The 13,421-nt window shown below is 44.4% G+C and overlaps 1 protein-coding gene across 1 annotated transcript in view; it reads left to right on the top strand.

Annotated features, from left to right (window-relative positions):
- Positions 1–13,421, top strand: part of LOC131515376 (uncharacterized) — a 27,434-nt gene extending 14,013 nt beyond the window's left edge. Inside the window, exons 3-4 of the mRNA XM_058736132.1 lie at positions 10,775–10,829; positions 13,097–13,421. Coding sequence (XP_058592115.1) covers positions 10,775–10,829; positions 13,097–13,126 — 85 coding nt within the window. The 3' untranslated portion in view covers positions 13,127–13,421. The remainder of the gene's footprint in view (positions 1–10,774; positions 10,830–13,096) is intronic.

The following is a 13,421-nucleotide window of genomic DNA, read 5'->3' as shown; positions in this document are numbered from 1 at the left end:
TTCTCTGTGCCTCTTGGGCTTGTATGCCTGTTTCCTGCCTCCCTCACCCCCCAGATCAGGAAGTTCTCATCTATAATTTGTTCAAATAAACCTTCTGCCCCTTTCTCTCTCTCTTCTTCTGGAACTCCTGTGATAGGATATTGTTTTGTTTCACTGAATCACTTAGCTCTCTAATTGTCCTCTCATGGTCTAGTAATTTCCTTTCCCTCTTTTTTCAGTTTCATCATTTTCCATAATTTTATCTTCGATTTCACCTATTCTGTCCTCTGCCTCTAACATTCTCATTGTCACTGTATCTAGTTTATTTTGCATCTCATTTATAGCATTCCATAATTCATTGTGACTATTTCTTAGGTCTTTGATCTCTACAGCAGTAGATTCTCTGCTGTCTTCTACGCTCTTTTTGAGCCCAGCTTTTAGTCTATGACTATAATTCTAAATTCTTGTTCAGATAATTTGTTTATACCTGTTTTGTGCAAATCTCTGGCTGTGGTTTCTTCCTGAATATTCTTTTGGGGGGGAATTCTTCCGTTTCATCTTTTTGGCTAGGTTTCTTTCCTTTATGTGTTTTTATAGCTTGCTATGTGTCCTACACCTGCGAGTGCTACTATGTTAATAAGGGGCCACTTCAGGAAGTGTTTTTGGAGCATGTTGCATGCATGGTTGTTGCATATTTGGCTGCTCTATCCCACTGCCCGTAGTGGTGGATTGTTTGGACCTTCAACCAGGTGTGCTTTGATTTGTTCGTTGAAGTAACCATACAAAACCATACATATATTTGGGTTCTTCCACGTTTGGAGCATAAATGTTTACCCTTGTTATATCTTCTTGGTGCTAGACCCCTTAATTATGATATAATGCCCTTCATCTCTTATTACAGTCTTTATTTTAAAACCTAGATTGTTGATATAAGTATGGCTATTCCAGCTTTCTTTTGGCGACCGTTAGCATGATAGATGGTTCTCCATCCCCTTGCTTTCAATCTGAAGGTGCCTTTAGGTCTAAAGTGGGTCTCTTGTAAACAGTATATAGATGGAATTTGTTTTCTTATCCATTCTGTTACCTTATCTCTTTTGATTGGAGCATTTAGTCCATTGACATTTAGAGTGAGTACTGAAATATATGAATTTATTGACATTATGTTGCCTGTAGAATTGGAGTTTCTGGTGGTGTTCTCTGGTCTTTTCTAGTCTTGTTGCTTTTGGTCTTTTGTTTTCTGTGGTTTTTTTTTTTTCCTCTTTTCTCTCTTCAGAGAGTCCCCCTTAAAATTTCTTGTAGGGCTGGTTTAGTGGTCATGAACTTCTTTAATTTTTGTTTGTCTGAGAAACTTTTAATCTCTCCTTGTATTTTGAATGACAGCCTTGCTGGATAAAGAATTCTTGGCTGCATATTTTTCTGATTCAGCACATTGAATATATCCTGCCACTCCTTTCTGGCCTGCCAAGTTTGTTGTGGATAGGTCTGCTGCAAACCTGATCTGTCTTCCCTTGTAGGTTAAGGACTTTTTTTTTTTTTTTTCCCTTGCTGCTTTCATGATTCTTTCCTTGCCTGAGTATTTTGTGAATTTGACTATGATATGCCTTGTTGATGGTCAGTTTTTGTTGAATCTTAGGGGAGTCCTCTGTGCTTCCTGGGTTTTGATGTCTGTGTCTTTCCCCAGATTAGGAAAGTTTTCCACTATGATTTGCTCACATAAACCTTCTACCCCTTTTTTTGTCTCTTCCTCTTCTGGGACCCCTATGATTCTGATGTTGTTCCTTTTTAATGAGTCACTGATTTTTCTAATTCTTAAATCATGCTCTTTTGCCTTAGTTTCCCTTTTTTTGTGCTTCAATGTTCTCCATAAGTTTGTCCACTATATCACTGATTCTCTGTTCTGCTTCATCCATCCTTGCCACCATGGCATCTGTTCGAGAATGCAGCTCAGTTATAGCATTTTTTATTTTATCCTGAATAGCTTTTACTTTTTTTTATCTCCACAGAAAGGGATTCTAATCTATTTTCTACCCCAGCTACTATTCATATTATTGTGGTTCTAAATTCTGGTTTAGACATCTTGCTTGTATCTGTGTTAAGTCTCTGGCTGTCATTTCTTCCTGTTCTTTCTTTTGGGCTTAATTCCTTTGTTTTGTCATTTTGAAGGAAGAAAAGGAATTAATAAGGTAAAATGTTAAAATTAAAAAATGTAGGGGCGCCTGGGTGGCTCAGTCGGTTAAGCGTCTGACTTCGGCTCAGGTCATGATCTCCCGGTCCGTGGGTTCGAGCCCTGCGTCGGGCTCTGTGCTGACAGCTCAGAGCCTGGAGCCTGTTTCAGATTCCGTCTCTCCCTCTTTCTCTGACCTTCCCCTGTTCACGCTCTGTCTCTCTCTGTCTCAAAAAATAAATAAATGTTAAAAAACAATTTAAAAAAAATTAAAAAATTTAAAACAACACAAAAAATCAAAGGCTGCTAGATCTTAGGTGTCTTTTGGTCTGGTTGTTGAAAGTAGCTTGATAGGTTAGAGAAAAAAGGGAAAATAAGAAAAGAAAGAAAACATTTGAAAATTTGAAAAAATGAATACACCCACATAGAATAAAATTAAATTATGGAAGTAAAATCGTATTTAAGAAATTCACAAAAAAGTAATAAAATAGGAAAAAATTAAAAATCTTTTTAATAAAAATGGAAAATGAAAGTAAATTTTTTCTCCTGTATTCAAGAATAAGAAAAAGAAAAAAAAATTGAATAGATGGACCAGCAAACAGACTGAAATATGATTGAAATTACATCAGTTTCCCCTAGAAGTCAAACTATGAAGTACTTTATAGTCCTTAAACTAAGCAGGCGGAGAGACTTGCGGTATTTCTGAAGAGTGAGGTTGGCCCAGTTGGGCAGGGTTGAGTGTAATGGCTCCATTCTCCTCTAGATGGTGCTGCTTAGCTTACTGGGCTGGATTGTTGTAGAGGGTGTAGGCATGTATGTGCATGTGCAGGAGGGGTGAAAATGGTGTCACCCAGCTACCCAGTCTCTCCTATCAGAATTCTGTGCTCTCTCGACTGACAGTCTAGCACCCCTCTTTGTCTCTGGTTTCTCTCTGCTCCCCACTTTTACACTATCCGGCTGCCAGGTAGCACCTCCCTCCTGAGTTTTATCCTAGATGCAGCTGTGTTTCCCAACCCCTCACTTTGTGGCTCAGAATGGATCAAAGGGGGAGGGTCTCACTGAGTAATGGCCAGGTGCCCACCTGCCCCCAGGAACGTTCACAGGACCATGCTGCTGCTGCTGCTCAGAGACCACAGTTGGGTGCCCCGCCCCAGAAAAAGTTCACATGATCGTGTAGCAGCAGCATTTCAGGAATTATGGTAAATCCCACACACATCTGGCACCAGGCTTCTCCCTTAATGTCCTTGTTCCAGCACCAGTGAATATGGTTGTTCTCCAGGGTTTGCTGGGACCTTTGGCTGGGACCTCCACAGCCTCTACCAAATATCCTCCCAGCAGGGGAACTGCCTCTCCCCGTGTGGCCCGAGGACCCCTTGGACCTTGCTGTCTGCTCCTGGGGATTTGCCCTTTCCACCAGAGCACCGCTAGGTATTGAGCTGCAGAGTTTCAGACTCTGCACTGCCCCTGTTTATAGAGTCTTAATGGAATTTAAACCCTCTCCTTTCTCCTTTCTCCCTTTTTTGTCCAGTCCCTTGTGTGCTCTTTCTTTTCTCTCCAGCTGCTTTGCAGAGGGAGGCAGGGGGATGCTTTCCCGTATTCCCCCTGTCTCTGTTCTCTCTCCACAAGCAAAAAACCTCCTTGCCGTCCCTGGCTTCTCTCTCCCCCCAGTTCACCTCTCCACACCATGTTTCTGCCAAGTTCTGTGGTTTAGGTTGTGCAGATTGTTGTGCTAATCCTCAAAACAGTTTTCTAGGGGTGCAAGATGGTTTAGTGTTGATATGGCTGCATTTCAGGATTGAGAGATGCAAAAAAAACTTACATGCTGTTCTGCCATCTTCACCCCACCCCCTGCCTTTTAATGTTTTTTTTTTTTTTTTTTTTTTTTTAATTTCCGAGAGAGAGACAGAGCCTGAGTGGGGGAGGGGTTGTGAGAGGGAGACACAGAACTTGAAGCAGACTCGTCTTCGCACTGTCAGCACAGAGCCTGATGCGGGTTTCGAACCCACCTACTGTGATGAGATCATGACCTGAGTTGAAGTCAGATGCTTAACCACCGAGTCACTCAGGTGCCTCCCAGCTAGTATTATTTAATCATCGTTCTAAATTTTAGTTTAGACATCATACTTCTATTTGTATTGATTAAATCCCTGGCTGTCATTTCTCCGTGTTCTTTCTTGTAGGGTGAATTCCTCCTTTTCATTTTGGAGGAAGAAAAAAATTAATAAAGAGTTGAAATTAAAATATTAAAACAAAACCAAATCAAGTAAAGGAATCTAGATTCTAGATGTGTTTCAGTCTGCTTGTTGAGAGAAGCTTGATAAAAAAGAGGAAAAGAAGAAAAGAAGTTTAAAAAAATTAAAAAAATTTAAAAAATTTTAAATAATAAAATAGGACAAAATAAAATAAATATAAAAATTTGCTTCTCTGTAACCAAGAACAAAAAAGAAGAGAAAGAAAAAATTAACATAAAAACAGAAGCAATGAAATGTAACCAATGAACAAGCAAACAAAATGAAACCCAAATGAAGCTAGCTCCAGTTTCCCTAGAACTGAAATTTTGTAGCACACAAAAGTTTGTATTTGTGTTGGTCTCCTAAGGAATGTGCCTGGATGGCACAGATGGGTGGGGTTTGGTTTAACAGTTCTGTTTCCACTTGGTGCTGCTTAGCTCCCTGGGGTCAATTAGTATGGGTGTGCTAGAGGTGAAAATGTCTTTGCCCTACTCTGTAGTCACCAGTTCAGGAATTTCGAGCTTTCACAGATGCACAATCAAGCACCCCTTCTTTGTCTCAGGTTTCCATCTGCTCCTTGTCTTTACCCTGTAATTGCCTAAGCTGTCTGCCTGCCAGGCGGTGCCTCCCTCCTGAGTTTTATCTCGAATGGGCCTGTGTTTCAAAACTACGCACTTCAGAGATGAACCCCCCCCCCCCCCCCACCACCACCACATTTGGCTGGGACCTACACTGATTCTCTGGGGGAAGGTCTGACTGAGCAATGGCCAGGTACTGAAAGGGCGGGCCTACGCCGCCCAACTCCATCTTGTTCTGTGTTCTCCACCTTGAGTGACTATGTCCCCGACATGACCCCTTTTCCGGGAAAATCACAGAAACCTCAGACCGCGCCTCCTCCCCTTGAGTAACCTCCCGCTCACCCGTTCAAACTTCCTGATCAAAACACGCCCAGCGACCTGCGTAACAGGACTCCAACCCTTCCCCAGCCAATCGGCTGAGGCCACAGCCATTACCTCACCAACTGCCCCTAGACCCCTATAAAACCTTTGTGCTTTTGAAACTCGCTCTCTCTCCCTGGTATCTCACCGCTGCGTCGGTGCAGGTAGGGGATTGAGCTCGAGCTAGCTCGAATAAAGGTTCTTTTGCTTTTGCATCGGACTCGGCTCCCTGGTGGTCTTTGGGGATCACGAATTCTGGGCATAACAGTACCAACTCGTCCCAGAAAATGTTCTCATGATCCTGCAGCAACAGAGGCTGACAGTTCATAGTAAAGCACAACCCACAGATGGCACACAACAGGTTTTGCTGCACTTAGCTGGCATCTTTGTCCCAATATCTGGTAATGTGGCAGCCCTCCGAGGTCTGTTTGGACCTTTGCCTGCTTGGAGGCCGTATTGCTTTTACCAAATGCACTCAACCAGGGGAACCTCTTCTCCCTGTATGGCACAGGGAATTCTCAGACCTCACTGCCTGCTCCCAGGAATTTCACTCTGCTTCCTTGCTGGAGTACCGCCAGGCACTGAGCTCTGAAACTTCAGACTCTGTGCTCCACTGTTTATAGAAACTGGAGGTGTTGAAACTCTCTCCTTTCTCCCCATCAATGATTTTGAGGAACAGGTTTCTTGTCCAGTCCCCTGTTAGTGTTTTCACTCTCTTTCTCTCCAGCTACTTTCAGGGGCAGTATTTTTATTGTGTAATCCTGATGTACTGCACTCTGTACTCTTTTCTCTTTCTGGGTCCTCTCTCTGAAAACAGCTCCCTACCCTCTGGAGCACCACGACTTTTCTCCCAGTTCACCTCTCCACACCATGTACCTGCCAAGTTCTCTTGCTCAAATTATACAGATTGTTGCATTAGTCCTCAGGTCAATTTCCTAGATGTTCAAAATGGTTTGATGTTGATCTAGCTGTGTTTCAGAGATGAGACAAGCTCAGGGTCCCCATTCTACTCTGCCCTGTGCTAACTTCATTATTATTGTGTGGAAATGTAACATTTTCTGTATGTTGATTTTATATCCTACAACTTTACTGAACTCATGTACTCTGATAGTTAGGGTTTTCTATATATGGTATCATGTCATCTGCAAATAGTGACAGTTTTACTTCTTCCTTACCAATTTGTATACCTCTTATTTCTTTTTCTTGTCTAAATGCTGTGGCTAGGTCTTCCAGTAGTTGTTGAATAAAGATGCCTTGTTCCTGATCTTAGGTGAAAAGCTCTCAGTTTTTCACCATTCAGTATGTTAGATGTGGGTTTGTCACATATGGCATTTATTATATTGAGGTATGTTCCCTCTGTACCCGCTTTGTTGACATTGGGGTGAATTCCTCCATCTTGTCATATTGTCAAGGTAAAAAAAAAAAAAAAAAAAAAAAAGGAACCTAGATTCTAGGTGTGTTTTAGTCTGCTTGTTAAAAAAAAGCCAAGTCTAAAAAAAACCCCACAATTTTAAAATATTTAAAAATGGCCTTTTCTGATTCCCAAGGGAAAAAACAAACAAAACAAAAAAAGGAGAGAAGCTAGATCTATTTCCCCTAGAGCTGAAGCTTTGCAGCACTCTATGATCTGTTTGGTGTGTGGGAATGGTTTGTGCTGGTCGTCTGGTTGTGGGCCTGCTATGCTGATTCTCAGGCAGTCTTGCTCTAGTGGAGATGGCCCCTGTAGGGTGCAGGTGGCCTCAGTGTCCACTTGGTGGTGGTCTTTTGCTCATTGAAGTAGGTCAGTGCTGTTGGGCTGGGTGAAAATGTCCTTGCCCTGTTCTCATGACCCAGAAGCAGAAAGCTGGTGCCCACCACTCTTCAGAAAGCCCTCACAGAAGAGCAAACAATCACCTCTCTTATTTCCCCAGCTTCTGCCAAATCCTGCCTTCACCCTTCGTTGGTCAGAGCTGTCTGCCTGCAAGACTGCACACCACTCCTGTGTTTCACCCCACTCCTGTCTTTTAGCTCAGATTCACAGCAGGGTTTCACTCCATATTTTAGAAATCTGTGCAGCATGGACCCACACTAATTCTGTGGAGGAGTGCCTTGCTGAGCTATGGCTGGCACTGGCTTCTCCCAGAAATCGGTTATGTTACCATGCAGCAGCTCAGAATTTATGGTAAAGCCCAGCAGAAAGTCAGCACCAAGGCTTGTTGCCTTCAGCCAGCATTCCTGTTCCTATGTTAATGAATGGGGCAGCTCATTGGTGCCTGCTAGGTCTTTTGCCTCTGGAAATGCCTCTCCCAAATGCACTCCACACAGGGGAACTGCTTCCCCGTGCAACCCAGGGGACCTTCAGAACACGCTGTCTGCTCCCAGGTCTCCCCTCTCCTTCCCCATGGGAGTATGGGAGCACCACCAAGCCTGCCAGGCATGATCTTGGTGATGGCATGGACCTCCAAAACTTCAGACGGCATTCAGCTGTTTATAAAAACTTGTGGCTGTCTGCCCGTCTCATTTCCCCATTTAGTGGTTTTGGGGAAGAGTTTTTCTTATGCAATTACATGCTCACACTTTCTCTCTCTCTGTCTCTCTCTCTCTCCTGTCTTCATGATCAGGGCTCCCTTTATCCCAGTACCTGCAGCTTTTCTCTCCCCTAAATAAAATTTCTGTAGCTCCTATCTTCCATGATGTGGCAGTTTTTTCGCCTCTGATTGTGCATTTTTGCTATCTTAATCCTTATTGACTTCTTGGGTGTTCAGAATCATTTGGTATTTATCTGGCTGTGTTTGAGAGATGAGGTAAACTTATGGTCTCCCTACTCTGCCATCTTAACTCCTCTCATTGATAATGATTTATTGCTTAGATATGTAAGTTTCCAAATATTTCTCTTACTATGGTAGATATATGGTTTGCAACTGTCAGAACCATTAATAGAGACTGCAGTGATATACACTACTTACAATCGTGTTAAAGCCTTTGTTTCCATGTAAAATGCTTTGCTTAATTGCACAGTAGATAATAACTATCTTTTTTTCTTGAGAGAGAATGCATGCGTGTGCACGCAGTTTGGGGAGGGGCAGAAGATGAGGGAGAAAGAATTTTTTTAAGTTTATTCCTTTTTGAGTGGGGTTAGGGACCAAATGAGAGGGAGAGAGAGGATCCCAAGCAGGCTCCATGCTGATCGCATGGAGCCTGATGTGCGGCTCTATCCCATGAATTGTGAGATCATAACCTGAGCTGAAATCAAGAGTTGGATGCTCAGCCACTCAGGCTCCCCGGAGAGGGAGAATCTTCAGTAGGCTCCATGCCCAACGCAGAGCCTGATGTGGGACTTGGTTGATTTCAGGACTGTGAGATCATGACCTATACCAAAATCAAGAGCTGGATGCCTGATTGAGTCACCCAGGCACCCAGATAATACTAACATCTGATTGTTCTTTTTGATTGTTCCTTTTATCAACACTGTAAGTATTATTATAGGGATTTTACTATTTCAAAGACTTTACTGTGTGAAGCTAATTTATAATATTCTTCAAACATGTATTTATTTATTTGTTTGTTTATTTATGATGCTTATTTTTTGAGAGGGAGAGAGACACAGAGTGTGAGTGGGGGAAGGACAGAGGCAGAAGGAGACACAGAATCTGAAGCAGGCTCCAGGCTCTGAGCTGTCAGCACAGAGCCTGATGTGGGGTTTGAACCCACAAACCATGAGATCATAACCTGAGCCAAAGTCAGATGCTTAACCGACTGAGCCACCCAGGTGCCCCCAAACCTTTTTTTAGTATTGCTAATGATTTTCGTTGAATTTTGAGCACTGACAGAATGTGCTTAGCACTTTAAACTTTCATACAGCTTTTGAACATGATTTGCATCTAATATCGTTGATGCAGAATGAACAAACATTTTAGAATGTCTCCAGACCAGTGGCGGGAGGGGGGGGGGTGCCTGAGAAGTAATCAAATACAGGGACATAAATATACAGTCTGGGAAGAATGGGGCCCATGTGCTGAGGACAGCCACCCCACCCTGAGTCCCCTGGGCAGTGCTGTGTCTTAGGCCCACCCTGGGTGAAAGTACTCTCAGGAGACCACAGGGCTCTGAGTTTGTGGATTAGTACCTATAAATATTTATCTAGAAATATTTAGTTATAGGCTTCATTAGAGGGTAGAGAGTCTTTGAAAAAGGCTCTTAACTTTGGGGGGAAATGTCAGAATGGGTTCCCACCCCCTTGTTGTGGGCCCTGGTCTCACCAGTGTTGGCTCCTATAGGGAACACTCCCTGTCTGACCCTGGTAGGAAGCCAAACCATGAGGAGTTATGGCATCTTGGTCTTTGGAGTACATGCTTTTTAAGAAGACCTTGCCTTAGCCCTCCCTGTTTTGTCTTTTCTACCCTCCCAGAATACATGTGATCCACCCCCTCCCCCAAACTGCAACATCACCCTGAGGTGCTCTGTGCCCTGGGCTTCTGCCCTGCAAATATCACCCTGACCTGGAAGTGTGCCGGGGAGCACCAGACCCAAGACAGAGAGCTTGTGGAGACCAGGCCGAAGGGGATGGAACCATCCAGAAGTGGTGGCCATTGTGTTGCTTTCTTTTTTTTTTTTTTTTTTTTTATTTATTTATTTTTGGGACAGAGAGAGACAGAGCATGAACGGGGGAGGGGCAGAGAGAGAGGGAGACACAGAATCGGAAACAGGCTCCAGGCTCCGAGCCATCAGCCCAGAGCCTGACGCGGGGCTCGAACTCACGGACCGCGAGATCGTGACCTGGCTGAAGTCGGACGCTTAACCGACTGCGCCACCCAGGCGCCCCTGTGTTGCTTTCTTGAGATGAGCAGAGATACACATGCCATGTGCAGCATGAGGGGCTGCCTGAGCCCATCACCATGAGATAGGATAAGGAAGGAGATTAGGAGTGGAGCCACATATCAGGGTAACAGGAGCCCTTCTAGAGGCTTTCAGCAGAGGCAGGGCACAGAGACACCCCTCACTTTTCCTTTCCTCCTCAGATCCATTTTCCCAGCCCACCATGCTCATTAAGCAGCATCTGCTGACTGGGTTCTCCTTGGTGCTCTCATCGTTGGGATTGTTTGAACAGCAGTTTAGATTGTTGGAAGTATAGTTGCTAGAGGCATGCTCTAGAACAACAAGAACTCTTTGGGGAAGAGGTCTAGGTTTCTTCATTCTGATCTAGAACTCTCTAACCCCAGGATACATTGGAAACTCCTGTTCCTATTAATTCTGAAGGAAATATGGAGACATCCTTCTGTGCAGCAAAGCCTGGTGTGTGTGGGGGGGGGGAGGTGGGGGGGAGGTGGGGGGGGCTTATGGCTGGTGGGAGGGCAGCTAGAAGAAGGTGGGAGGCTGGAGACTGCTGGACCCCCAAAGCCCCAAAACCAGGTAGGTAATGCATGTGGTTGCCTCTGCATTCCAGGATCTCGATCTAACTTCATATCTCCTGCTCCTTCATTTAGGAGGGTTCCAGAGCAGACATGGATGAGATCCAGAAAGTACCTGAGTTCCTGGGAAGTAGGTCTCTTTCTGGTGGGATGAAAATTCCCACGTCCTTCTCGCTCAAGATCCTAAATATTTTAAAAAGATGAAGTGGGAGTGAACCTGGCCCTAATTGAATTGGCAAATGTGAAGGGAGGGTGTTATGTGTGTGCGTGTGTCTGTTTGGGTGGGTTCACAATCCCATTGAAATGTGTATGGGTATTTGTGTGTGGAGGTTTGTATAGATGTGTGTGAGCATATACAAGCATGTATGTGTGTTTGTATGTATATGTGTACCTGTATGTGTTTGAGCATTGCTCTGATGTCGTAGACTCTAAGTCTAAAGTTCTCTTTAAGAGCAGATACAGAATTAAAAAGAGAGATGGCTAATGTCCGGGAAAAAGACAAGAGCCCCGAATAAGGGTCCTTGCCCCGTATTTATTCAGATCAGAAGGCTTGCAAACGTGATGGGCATGCACAAAGAGACAAAATAAACTAGGAACATTAACTTGTGGATGTGAGGGAGGGAAAGGGGATTTTGAAGATATACAGTGTTTGGGGTTTGGGTCAATATAAAACAAATTCCAGGCGCCGGGCAGATGGGTAGATGGTTGTTAAGAGCAGACAGGAGGTGCTGTTCCTATTTATCTTTGCCAGCCTAGGGGATGAGACAGACAGGGAGAATAACCTCAGGGTTGACAAGACTCCTATTCTTTTGTTAATCATCTCTGCTCTGGGCTGCTTTGCCTGCAGCTCTGTGGTCCAAAGTCCAGTTCACCAATTTACTTGTCCTGGGCCTATTCTCCTATGAAAGCAGCTTTCTGCTGAAGTACTAAACTTGGGGTGCTTTCACCCTGAATATCTAATCTTGTTATTCCTATGTATTGGGCACCTTTGTGCTGATTCTATTTCAGGCCTTGCCTCTATTTTGGGGGGTTCAGCATCCCCTCCCTATTTTGGGGTGCCTTTGCACCTCCCTGTTTTTGGCACCTTTGTGCCTCCCTATTCTTGGAGTGCCAATCTGGTTACCCAAACTTGGGTGTGAGCATTTTATGACTTTGTGTTTCTTTGTGCTTTGTTAACCCATTGGTGTAGGCCCAGGGGAGTCCTAAGCTTATCCCCCACACTCTGAGGATTCTTCACACTCTTGTGGCCACCCTGGCCATTTCATGGTTGCCTTACCCCCACCCTATAGGTTAGAAGTGGCAGAACAGCTTTCCATCTGCAGCACATGAGAGGGGCTCAGGGTGATGAGTGATGGGGAGAACTGGTACTTGTCATAGTAGGAAGAAGAAAACAGGAGCTAAATTGGTGGGACTCTTACTTCCTGGGTTGTACTTAATAAAAGTCTCACACACTGTTTTAAGGGATGTCATGAATTGAATAATTTAAAATCTCCTAATAGCCCTACAAGATGGGGAAAGTTATCAACCCCATTTTATAGGCAAGGAAAGCGAGGGCACTCAGAGGTTGAGTGACTCAGTTGGCTGAGCCATGATTCTACAAAATGGTCAGGCTACTGAGCCCAAGTGCTGTTTTTGTTTTTTTGTTTTTTGTTTTTGGCTTCTGCACACTGTTCATCTGACTCATTAAGGGTCACCTTAACAGCCTCATTCTGTGGTTCTGCTAGCTTCTTCTCTAGCACTGAGTCTTATCGGGAGTATGTGTTTTTCACTGTACCTACTGATAAGTCCATGGGGTTTGAAGTGACAGGAGAGTTGGTTCTACATTAGCTGATGGAGTGTGTTTGCTGGAGGTGGCAGGAATGGAGGGCTACATCTAGGCTGTAGGCAATCAATGGTGTCTGCATCTGAGCTGTGAGGTGTGCTGTCCACAATGCTGAGGGGGGAAGACCAGCCATGGGAGGGCAGAGTTTCTCCATCACTGTTTTATTCACAGATCGAAAGTACAGCCCTGTTTGAAAGTACAGCCCTCTGAGAGACACTGGCATGATCACTCATGTCCTTCCAATCCCTGCTGCCCTTAACTTCTCTGTTTCTAAGTGACTCTCTGGTAATACCTGCTCTCCAAGGTGAGAGGTGAGGCAAAGTCTAGCCTCACCCCTGCTCATGGCACTTCCTCCTACCCTGCCTACTGCTCCCTCCTGGGGCCTCCTCAATGGAGTGAGAGGAAAGAACTTGACGTTCATGTTGTAAAGAGAAAGGATGTCTGTCTTCAAGAAAGGGAAGAGCTACCTTAGGGGGAGAATGGAGTTACTCCTTGTGGGCTGGTGGGCTGGGGGCCTCAGTGTCTTGCTGGATGTAGGCAGGATGCTGACCTCAGTTTCTGTCTTTTCAACATAGCTGCTTGCCTCAGCAAAGTTTGCAAGTTGAGAAGACAGTAGAGAGTCAGCCGGCAAGCTGGAAGTCATGATCCAATTTTCAGATCCAGCATCACCACTGCCACATCTTATTGGTTAGAAGATAATTCCAGGTCTTGCCCACACAAATTGGGAGATTCCACAAGGCCATGTGGACCAGGAGGTGGAGACCATTGGGCCTTATTATAATCTGTATGGGGATGTTCCAGGTGACAGATGACAGAAATGGAGGGTAGCACAGTCTCTGAACTGGATGTGTTCATACACGGATTGCACAACCTTTTTTTTTTTTAATGTTTATTTATTTT

Source organism: Neofelis nebulosa, chromosome 6, assembly GCF_028018385.1.
Source record: "Neofelis nebulosa isolate mNeoNeb1 chromosome 6, mNeoNeb1.pri, whole genome shotgun sequence".
Lineage (NCBI taxonomy): Eukaryota > Metazoa > Chordata > Mammalia > Carnivora > Felidae > Neofelis > Neofelis nebulosa.
Note: the sequence above shows the minus strand (reverse complement) of the source record. Positions and strands in the feature narration are given on the sequence as shown.